This window comes from Ooceraea biroi, chromosome 11 (genome assembly GCF_003672135.1).
Source record: "Ooceraea biroi isolate clonal line C1 chromosome 11, Obir_v5.4, whole genome shotgun sequence".
In the NCBI taxonomy this organism is placed as follows: Eukaryota; Metazoa; Arthropoda; class Insecta; order Hymenoptera; family Formicidae; genus Ooceraea; species Ooceraea biroi.
The window spans coordinates 2,105,522-2,117,538 of NC_039516.1; the positions used below are offsets into that span (position 1 = coordinate 2,105,522).

The 12,017-nt window shown below is 49.1% G+C and overlaps 1 protein-coding gene across 1 annotated transcript in view; it reads left to right on the forward strand.

Moving 5' to 3' along the window:
* LOC105274472 (RNA polymerase II elongation factor Ell) overlaps positions 1–12,017 on the forward strand; it is a 77,631-nt gene that overhangs the window by 52,092 nt on the left and 13,522 nt on the right. The window contains exons 3-4 of the mRNA XM_011330633.3: positions 10,545–10,666; positions 11,723–11,839. Of these exons, the coding sequence (XP_011328935.1) occupies positions 10,545–10,666; positions 11,723–11,839 (239 nt within the window). The remainder of the gene's footprint in view (positions 1–10,544; positions 10,667–11,722; positions 11,840–12,017) is intronic.

Sequence of the window (12,017 nt, forward strand, 5' to 3'; positions counted from 1 at the left end):
TTGCATGTTCTTGGCAGAAAACTTGAACTCGTATAACAAAATTCGATTACGAGAAAGTTGATTCGCGATAATTAATGTGCCCACAGTAGACAAGGAATTTTTTCTCTTCTTTTGTTAAAAAAATGGCTCCTTGGAGACGCCAAACTTGGCACTGTCCGTAAGCCCACCAGACGAGGGATGCGCGCGAGTTTGAGGATTTCGTACGGCGGCGGCGATGCCGCGTGATTCACTCCGCCTCTTCGTAGAGAGCGAAGAAGTATGCCGCTATAAATATAATGCGTTCCTGAGTCATCGGTTCGCGCGATGTGCCACCGGTGGTTACTACTTGGCTCAATGGCATTTGAAATCGCCGACCTTTCACGCATTTTCGCGGCGCGGCCAGAGCCTGCCGCGTCGTCGTTAAGGACGCCGCTGCCAACGAGGTGGAACCTCCTCCGGCTTTTGTGATTCCGTTCCGTGCGAATGAATCCTAGGATCGAGCGATCGATCGATCGATCGCTCGCGCGCTCGTCGCTCGTCGCTCGGACGGTCGGTTGGTCAGTCGATCGGTCGGTCGGTCGGTGGAACGCGAGGCGCGTCCCAAGTTTCTCTTTCAAATGAGCTGAGATCGAGAAATCTACGCCGTCTGCTTTTCCTCCGGATGCATCCGCCGCGAGCCATTGATACGCGCGAGTTCAGGGAACCAGAGAACGTTGGAAGGTTCCGGCGTGTAACAATAATTCAATCCACTCTCTTTTCTACGAGCTCGAGAAATCTAAGAACGGTTTCGGAGTATGTTCAAAAAAACGTTCAAGAAATTTCGATCGATTCGATCCTTCGCACTCTCCTCTCACTTTGCTCGGTCTGAGAGAACCGACGGTTCTCTTGCCCGGTTCTCGCTTCCAAGTGCCGAGCGATACGACATTATGGAAGGTAACATGAGAATCACGTCGAGAATCACGTGCCCTGAATAGTCCATGACATATATTAACGCATCGCACGACAATTTCCGCGAATTACAATATCCGCGCGCGCGTGAAAAGACGTATAGGTGACTTTAATTAATACGCGCAGCGATACGGTTCTTCATGCTGGTTCAACCGATAATCGTGCACGGTGTTGCTTACATTAGCGGCATAATTATCAAGATCGCTCGCTTTATGATCGGCGACGTGCCAACACGGGCGACGGCAACGTCGAACGTAGGCGACAAGCATATATATCCGATTAATTAGCATTCGGCATTACTAATCGCTCTTGCGCCGCAAGTCGGTCTTTAACGCAATAATTCCGTAATTCCGCAATAAAGCGCGGTCTTCGAAGTCTGGTACCGTATCGTGTTCTGAACGCACCACGCGAAAGATACTCGGAACTTGCGAAAATGTTGTACAATCTACAAGTTTTCGCGTGCTCGTTGGAACTTTTTCTCTCGACTAAAGTTGCGCGTAAATCCGGAGGACGAGCGCGAGGAATTTATTGTACAATATTATCCTGAAGATATCGGGAGGAGGAAAAAAGCATGTATGAGTGGATAGGCGAGCGGTGAACTCGCCGAGCATTTTCCACGCGCATTTTTAGGCGACGTAACCGACGTTTTCACCCGACACCGAGACCGACCGAAGGCTGCGAGGAACTTTCTAACCCAATTCCGCGCATTATTTGCGTCGCTGTATTAGGCAATTGCTGGCTGATACTGGGTCTAGGTCCTTCTCGGACGAGAAATACCAAGTCGCCGTCACACCTGTCCTCGTCCCTTGCAAGTCGTCGCGCGTCGCCGTTCTCGCAGATTCGCTGGTCACCATCGTGAACGATGGGAATTGGAAGATGATCGATTCTGAATATCGGGGACACAAGCCAGACTTTCCCAAGAGCCTACTCCTTCCGTTGATGCCAGAAAATCCACTGTCCCTCATTCTTGTTGGAAGCTTCGACGGTTACTTTTAGTCTCTCGTAGCAAAATGTAGTCTGCAATGTCGCAATGCCTCGTTAATACATTGAAAACTTTATAAATTGACCGGAAGTAAATGTTTCGGGCGAATGATAGATGCCATCTCTGACATATAACTAGAAATGATATGGAGATGGAAAAACTCCTTCGCTCGATCATCGAGCGCATGATATTTCGCGAAGCGTCACATGAAAATTACCCGAGAGATCCCGAGGGCTCTCTACATGCAGCAAACCATTCCCGCTCGTGCGCCCGCCATTTCCACCGTTTCAGGAGCAATATCGCCGATCAACTTTTAGCGATGTCAATTTCACAATCGTTGTTTAAGCGCGCTCGTGCGCGTTCTTCCATTCGCTCGCTCGCTCGCTCGCCTGGAAGTTCGAATTACGTAATCGCCAACCGAGGAGATCCACGAGGCGAATAGCGTAGAAACTCCACGCTATTTATTGCCGTTATCGAGCGGTTTATTAACCTGAAATTAGAAAATTTGAAACACCGCGGCAGTAGGAGGGAGAAAAGCGCGGAGAAGAGAAGAGAGGAGAGGAGAGGAGAATCTGCTGTCAAATCTTTCGCAATGCCACGTGTTGCGTTACGACACGACGTTGTATCTTTCCTCATTGAATCGCCATAATTTAACGCGCCATACTGGCATAACGATGATCGTCGACGCGTAACATACGGCTCTCCGCGAAGATTCTCTCGAAAAAAATCGTGGAACTGAGCAACTCGGACTGCACCTTAATTATATAATTCCGAACGTTTTAGCGAAGCTCCCGAGTGAATTATTAATCATCACGTCAAGCGTGTCAGTTAGGACTCGCGCGAGTCGGCTTTCTTCCATGAACAACCATGTCGGATGAATCTATTATCCTTTCTCAGAAGGACGAGGTGCTTGAAATTTCAGAATGTGTGTATGCGCGCGCGCGCGTATATATATATATATATATATATATATATATCATAGCGTAGCGCTCAAGAATATCCGGCCTTTATTTTCTCCGTAGCAGTTTGCGCGATTCGTTTGCTTCACGCAGGAAACGTGTCCGCTATCGCATTACATCGCGAGTCGATCATTATATCGAAATGTTTCTGCGCAAAGTGAAATTCTGCGTTTGCGATTTTCATTGCGGATTCCCGCGCCGAGCGTTTCACGCGTTTTCGCGACGGGTGATAACCGGCGTCGTGAGCGTTGTCGTTCCAAAAGATCCAAAATATAGCGACTATACAATCTCGCTTGACAAACTGCCTAATCCCGCTGGAGGCTGGACTGATGATGATGACATGAGAGAACCAGACCGAATCGGTTGTAACGTCAGCTGTACCCCGGGGATTTGTCTCTGGAAACCGAGAATGAGGTGTTTCCGTTCTGGTATCTTTCCTGCAAGCGTCGCGGCTCGCAAATTCCGCGCCGATTGCGAGCGGATCCGCTCTAGAAGTCGAATCGAAAGCGAGAATATTCTTTATGGACGGATCGGACTTTGAACAATGCCAATTTAGTATTTAAATTTATTTGTCTTGACGGCGGAATTCATTTCTGGCGGAATGCCGCGTCTTGGAACGATTGTTCTATCCACGTAGAAAATTTCGCATTTATCAAATCGCTGTGTCTCGTTCTTTTCTTTTTCTTTCTTCATGATGCCATCTGCTTCGTCACGAGAAGATGTTTGAACTTCCAAATAACATGTCTTTGTACATTTGACTGCTACACCAGAACTATTCTCTCATCGCTCTTTCATCTCTTCGTTCCGTGGTTTCCGCGCGTCGAGATGGAGAATGGAATCTCAGACACGGCAAAACGATGCAGTTTTACAAATACGTCAACGACGCGGGGAATCGTGAGTCGATGGCATACTTCTTGCCGCGACATACAGCCATGCAGCCGCGTCTGCCGTGCTGCTTTATTTACGGCCACTCGAACGGGTTTGACGTGTGCCTTGCGCGGAGTATCGGCGCTTCATAAATGTCCGCGGAAACGCTTAGCAAGCATTTTGCCACCTGCGATCCGTCGATTTCCCCGTGGTTGAGAGAGCAAGTTTATCCTCGTTGCAGTCGCAGCTTCGGCGCGAAATCCCGACGCGCGCGTTCCTCGAATTAAGCAGCGATCGTTATTGCGCGCAACGCAATAACGCAATTCCTCGCGAGGACGGTGCTTCTTTAAAGAGTCTAATCTTTACAATGATTTTTCTTTTTTTCTTCTTTTTTATTTCCGTACTACCGAATTTCGCAAGCGGCGCACAGCTTTCACCTAACGCGGCTTAATTCGTCAACTTTCGAGGCGCCGACCGTCTCCCACCCTCGTCGGCGATAAAACTCATCGCGCGTAATCGCCATCTGAAAAATGAGACGCCGGGATAATTATAGAGGGGCTACAGCCGAGTCGAGGTAAACGGTGCAACCTCCCGTGGTCGTTCCATCAGATACAATTACGTGAAACGACATCTGAAAGAAATTTTTACTTCGGCTGACAGACAGAAAAGACATCTCGTAAAATATTAAGCGCCCACGGACAAGAGGCTTTTTACATGCGGGGATTATCGCAATGCATCGCCGTATATCGCGAAACTGATGTACTTTGCTCTCCTCCTCTATCTGGGGAAAAAAAGGTCGGCGTATTTTAATGTCCCACATTTCTGCGCGATCTCGTTCTCCAGCCGTTGGCAGGTATGCCGGCGGCTTAATTATGCTTCGGGCTTTGTTGCGTCGATTGTGCGTGCGACGCAAAATCGCGACGGGGTTTCGCGAGGGGCCTCGTCGCCGCGAAACCGGCGCGGTGTTACTTTCACTTAGCGCGATTTATTTTCTGCGCCGTCGATGCGCGTGCGAATCGAACGTGCCTACCGTTTGCGGTCGCGAGCGCGGAGTTAATTAACGACGTCACTCGTGTGCGTGTGCTCGAAAGAACGACGAAATAACGTCGCTTGCAGAAGCAGAGAGAGAGAGAGAGGAGGGACACGGTGGAGGGAAAGGAGAAACAAAAATACGACGATGAGGTCATCGTCGGTTGGTTCGGTTTTATCGGGACACACGATGCGTTTTTCTCTTTCTCTCTCTCTTTTTTTTATTTTCTCGCACACGAAAGGGGCACCTATACGACGGCGCCGGTGACCTTGTGCCAGATGGAGCCTCATCCTGTGCCAGGGACAGTCGACCTCTCGGATGCGCCGCTTATCTTTCGTCTCGCCTCTCCGTTCCAGCGTCGAGCGCGTAGAAACACGGCCGCATGGAAGAGTATCATCTTCTATCTGCGCTCTCCCCGCCTGATACAATCGCGCAAACTGCCGCCGGGTCTCCGAAGCCTTTTGTCGAAGCAGCATCCGGCACCGAGCAATCCTCCTTGGAACCGTGTCCGATTTGATTCCACGTGTCTCGTCTGATTCTCGCTGCGTCCGCACGCGAGCGCACACACACATCTCGCCCTTCTCTTTCGCACCTACGAACCTGTCTCCCTTTTTTTTCCACGACACGCAGTTGACACCGGTCACCCAGTGAAAGTTGCCCTCCCGCGTTCGATCGAGGATCGATCACGCCGCGAGGCTGTTTCAGGTTGACCGGTTGTTCCTCGCAAGGGGCCAATTCGCCAGTTAAGAAAATTCTAGCGGTCACGCCGGGACCTCCTGGTACGGAGAAAGGAGGAAGAAAACGATTCTCGCGCGGTAGAACGGACGAAAAAAATTAGTTTAATAAGAATTTTTCTTTGTTTCTCTTTCTCTTGATAAAGAAACTCGCGAGTGAACGATCGGAGAACATATATGTTGGATAATTTGAAGTCTCCTTGAAATATTCGATGTATCGACACGTGACGAGATGAATTGTTCATGACGCTGGGAACTATTGTCTAATGGACAGGAGGGATCTGCGCTCGCGTGCCTCTCGATAAAACGTCTCTTTTTCTCTTTTTCTCCCTGATCGACTCCGTCTTCCGAGGATATCTCGATTTCCCGGATAAAAACGCCGCTCCATCTCTTCCCCCGATGACGTATGCCAGCTCATTATTTATCATCCACATCGTTCACCCCGACCTCCGCGATGTGGATGACGTACGCACTTATGTGTCCGATTCTTCAAAGAACCCTGAGCAGCGAGCATCACCGTCGGAATAACCCGACGTAAACCGCTCGCGAATAAATAAATAAACTTCATTATTAATATCCTTTTTTGCGGCGGCCGGTCCCTCGAAATCGATTCGCCGATCTTTTTCTCACTACATACACACTAAACTACGCACACGCGCACGTGCACCCGCTCGAGAATGCACGTAAATAAGCTATCGGAACCACGCGGGAATGTATACTTCCGTTTTCGTTATTTCTTTTTCACAAGACACTGATTGATCGGCTGATTTTGGTGATCGACGAGTTGCAGGCCGGAGAAATGACAGGGCGAGAGGGAAAGAGGAAGACTGCTCTTGCGCGCGCGGTGAAAATAATAATGATAATAAATCGGGATTAGAATATTACGCTCGACGGCGTGTAAATTGAGAAGATAAGGCTCATTAGCAAATTCAACGCATTCGCGTCGGCGATACGTGGCCAACCGGTGACCGTAATTGCACGTAATTTTTCCGGTGCGTATCCACGTCGTCGTCTCTCCGCGTGGAATCTCCAGGCGCAATATCGAGTAGCGGATTGCTCGCATAGCTTGCTCGTAAATGATCGTGCTTACGTGCTGTTTACGCGCGGACGTTTCTCTTCGTGGACAAAGATCGAAGGATGATTATCATTACGCGAGACGGGCCGCCTCGTCAACATGTAAATTGGTAACCAATTTGGAAATTTTGCAAATCGATTGATCATTGTCTCACGACCGCGACGCAGCCGAGACTCGTTGAGAGGATCGAACGGCGAATAGCGAAGGGAGTGAACGGAGCGGGATAAGTAGGACGCGCAGAGAGAATCGATAATAATCTTCAATAATGCAGGATGCTAATTAAACGCTGGATGGAATGTCGCGATATTAAATACGCCTGGATCTCTTGCAAGTCGATGATGCCTGCGTGGATATGTATTTAGAAAAGGTATCGATGTCTCAAATGATCGTTGCTTAATGCTCACGCTTATTAATCCGGCAATAAGCGACGGCGCGCCTCGACGGCGGTGGCAATTCTTGATAGCCAGGAATGTCGCGAATGCAATGATTACCGTTCGTTCGTTCGTTCGTTCGTTCGATCGTTTGTTCGTTTGTTCGTTGCTCGGCTGTGCTGCGGCCTTAAGAACCGAAATAATCCCAAGCTGGCAGCGCGAGTAGGTGGGCGGCCTACTACTATCTGCAGCGTTTGTACGCGGAAAGCCGTACCGAAATACATCGCCGATGGTTAAAATTACATCTCTCGGCCGGCACTTGCTTCATTGGCGAAAAATGCAATTTGATACTCGGGAGAAAGGATGAAGGCAGAAGAAGGAAAGTAAGAATGAGAGAGAAAGAGAAAGAAAGATGAGCGCAGGTGTCCGAATATTGTCTGACTCGTCTCGCATCTCGTATTCACGGCGCGAGCGGATGATTAATAATGCGTGATCGATTCACATTGTTGATTCAATGACACTTATGCATGAGTCCTTTTTTCCAAGGGAAAGCTGATGGGCTTCGGTCTGCGTATTTACAGCCGATCCGACTAATTTAGAGCTGAGTCTCTCCCGGCGAAGCTTTGACCGCTTTCAAGAACGCGACTCTTCTGAAAACTTCACGGTCGATCCAGATTGTCTCACCCACTCGGGGATAAAGTGCAAGATCGCATTACCGCTGTGTCACACTTTTCAATATTTAACTGAACTTAACGTAACTTCGTTACGTGTTTAGAGCTATCGCATTATTCCCCTTGAAAGGGAATCCTCAATATTGAAGCAAGGGTGATGAGAACTTACCCCTTCTCTTGATAGAATCCATTGCGGAATTAATTAGAAAAATGAAACGTGTTTACGCAAAGGGTCCGAGCTCCGAAAAAAAAGAAAAAAACAAAATTGAATGAAAACCGCTGTCCCGCCGTACCCGAAGTTGTCGGGCTTTAAAGGAGAATAATTCAGCAGTAACTTCCCCAGATCGCGGGATCTCTCCCTCTCTTTCTCTCTTCTTCTCCTGCTCATGTGATCTCCGGGACTCTCCCATGTATCCGGACGGCGTGAGAATCCAAACCAGCTGGTCGGTGGTACCTGTGCTCGCACAATGGGTTCTCGTGGGGCACGAATCTCGTACGCGAGTTACGACAACCTGGAGCCGACCAGCCAGCCTGCCAGACCCACCAGTCGTCCTTCCGCACGTGGTGAAATTTAAATGAGTGCGCGAGCGTGTGTTCCCTTCACAAAACTTTCATATCGCATTCTCGCGCGATTCGACCTTTCGTTTAGGAGACAACCACCACGATCGTGGTGTTTAGCGGGGAAAGGGGGATGCGCAGAAGACCCCTATGGTCTCGATGTCCATGAATGCTCGTGAGAGAAGCCTGTGCCCGCCCCCCTCGCTGCTTCCTTTATCTGTTTCCCGTACACCTCGATGTGATATTACATATTCCAGCGGCATGTATGCTGTCTCATCATTGTATTCGTCATCGTCATCATCGTGTCGATCTTGCGTCCGTCACGTGGTCCAGAATGCGGAATATCAATTCGCCACATCGTGCCCCGTTGTCGTTCGCTGAATCCACGTTGAGTCCAAGTAACATGGCTCCATTTCCTTTCGGATTTCGTTTTCCGTGGATACGACCGTCGATGATGCAAACCTAAACTCAACTTCTTCGAGATGCAGCACGTGGTGCTCGCGTCTCGCATAATCCCTCGGCTCCTACAACGACGATCAAATGGATAAAATGTCCGAGAGAAAAACATCGCTGTTGCGTGTATATTAATGGCAGCCTCCATCGCTTATACGAAACGCCATTGCATAATATAAAATTATGATGTTACGTTACGCGCGATTATGTCACGCGCGATATATTATTTATTAACGTTACACGGTGGTTACGTAATATAATTTACTTACATTTTTTCTTTTTCGTGAAAATCGCGCCCATACAGCCGCTTCTTCGCGGTTGTCAATTACCGAACGCGCGTGATTACGATGCGAGTCCGATGACGTGTATGTGTGCCTCGTTAGGCAGGCGCTCGTAATTGTTGTTAATGCTGACGAGCGTTGCACGGCCTCGCGCGGCAGCTACGAAAGGAAAATAAAAAATAGAGAGAAAAAGAAAGGATTCCGCGTGTGCCGAGCGGCGGCGAAAGGAAGGAGAGCAGAACGGCGACGCAAGGGCGAGGGAGGAGGACGAAACGGCGACGAGAACAGGAACAGGAGGGAGGGGGAGGTACACAAAGTTGCGAAATGACCGGTCGCGCTCGACTGGCTTTCGATGAAATTGAATCGTGAAAAAAGACCGGCCGCGGAGCGTGCACGCACTTGCGCCAATCGCGTTAATTCACTCTCGATTAATTAATCCGCTAACGATCGCCACCACCAACCCCCGCGGGACTCACGAAGACGAATCTCGAAACGGAAAAAAAAGAAAAAGGCAAGAAGAAAAAGAGGGAGAACGTCGAGAACTTCACTTCTAACTAAACTAGTTAAATCAGCTTTCAGCAATTAAAGTCATCGATACAGCTTCACCAGGCTGGACCCAAGAGCCGGAGGGGTCCAGCGCAAAGTTCCGTGCCCTTTGCTCTTCAGCCGTCGCGGCTATCGATTCCGATGTCGCTCGAGTTCCTTTTAATCCGAGCGGCATCGAAATGTCAGCGTGCTCGTCGTGCTCGTGGCTGCCGACGACAATCCGATTAGGATCTTTACTACCAGCCAGCGAGTGCGCTCGCATTGTATTGTAGTACAATATATCTTCTCGCGGTCTATCTCGATCGGCCGCGTATATCATGTATATTTCGACGTTCTCTGCTGTCTGTGCCGAAGCCGCGAGTCGCACTAATTTCGCAAACGGCCTGCGAATCGGCCGTTTCACAACGCCGATCGAGGATCAGATTCCGCGATTCCGGAACAGGCGTGTCCACGTGCATTCATCGCGCTGCTGCGTTCGATAAGCGGCCGATCGCGCGACATTATCGTTATCGCGGACGTATATCGGGCTTGACGAGGAGTGACGTCGTCGCTCCGTGATGATGACTTCTAAGCCTGATCCACATAATCGAAGTCCAAGTGAGCAAGTTCGCTCATTAAACAGTATTCATGCCACCGAGTCACTGTTGTTCCTCGCGTCGGTTTCTATAAATATTTAAATATCTGCATTAATATTTCATATATTTAAATCGACGGTGGTGTTTAAAACTGTGTGACACCTGCCAGTAACTTAATTCTATGTTAAAACATTGCCGTTAACGTTTCATTTGACTAACCTACTTTTGCATGAAAGAACTATGATCAGGAAGCGCGACTTTGAAGGGCACGTTATTTAATAGAGCGTTTTTGTAAGGAGAAGCAGAGAAGGAAAGAGCAGAATGAAGCAAGTGAAATTGCCGACTGTTGTGATTGGCACTAAATAGAGACGGTCGAACGGGTACACGGATGAATTTCATGTCCCCCGCGGGTATACGCTCTCACGAGAGAGAAGAAAGATATATATATATGTAATTTAATGTGATGTTATTAAGAGACCGACGACTAACCCGCACAATCTGCGTTCTGTTCACAGAAATTCATCATTCCATCCGGTCAAGGACATGGATCGGCCGTATTCACCTTCAGCCTTTCCAGCAACCAGGACATGGAGGGTCCTCAAGGCGGCTTCGAGTGCGTCCAGCAAATCGGGCCCAAGTACGTATACGATCGCTTCGCATTAATCTAATAACATGGACCACGCGGTGATTCATCAAAATCGGGAGAACGCCAGAAAGAATCATAATCATGCTGTTAATAATGCATAATCATAACACGAGCAAAAACAGATATCATACCGTAAAGTAAAGTAGGTGCAAAGAGTATTCGCGTGCAACAACATGGCAAAAATACAAGTAAGCAGTTACACAAATGTAGTAGCAATCTGAGGAGAAATCAAATGTGTTAAATATCGGTCTTTGCACGGCGGAGCCGGTGAGAATTGCCGGCTATTATTACGCTATAATGTCGCGGGAAACGCGCGCGTGCACACGCGCGTCATCGTCATGGTGGTAACCATCAGATCTACCATAGCGAAGGAACATAACGCGGCGGCGAACGGGCTCGGCATCACATAATGCGGTAATTTCGAGTCCCTCGTCACGAGCGACGTAACGTAATCCTCCATCTAAACCGAGCGACGTAAAAACTTTGGAGCATCCTTGAGCAGGTGGCTTTATCGCGGCAACTTGACACACTAAAGCGATCTTGGTGCGCCAGCAGGTGTCGACTACTTGGCTGCTACGGCGCGCGTCGGTTATGCTTGCGTCAGCAGAACCGATTCAGCAGCAGTAGCAGTAGTAGCAGCGTCTACTACTTGTCACGTGATCAACGCGATCCCAGCGATCTGGCGTATCGATGCTCCAAAGTGTAGCAGCATATAGCCGGCGATGACGAATCGAATTTCAATTCGCTCGCTCGCCGGCTCCCAGTCGCCTCGATTTCATTCCCGAGCCGATGACGAACTTACAATGGAGACGCGTTTTATTATACGTCTGCAGATTGCACAAACGGCATGCAATTTGCTATATATCACAGCAACAATAGTGACAATACCGCGGCATTGTACGGAGCCGCCGATATCGCGTGGCGCCTGATTATGATTCTTTCTGCATTCTCCAGTCCCGCGATTCCGCTCGAATTATATGCGGGAACATTAATTAGAACGCTCGGCCGAATGAATCAGCCTTTATCTCGATTTTCTCGTTTCCGCAGGAGCCTCGAGGGCCTCGGTGCCATACCGTACAGAATGCGGATACAAGCGAACGACGAGGTGTACGAGACCACCAGGTACAGAATGGCGGTCGCCGAGGAGAATAGCAAGAACAAATGGTAAGGATATTTTTCGAAGCAGTGGAACGTACGGTCGCTGACGGTCTCGCTCGATCCTCCGGGGTTGCGGTAAAAGGATCTCCTTCAGGAAAAACACGCGCGAACGTCTCCTCCTCTTCCTCCTCCATCTCCAGGACTTTCCCCTTTCCCTTTTCCTGGCCACCGCGCCTCGTGGAAT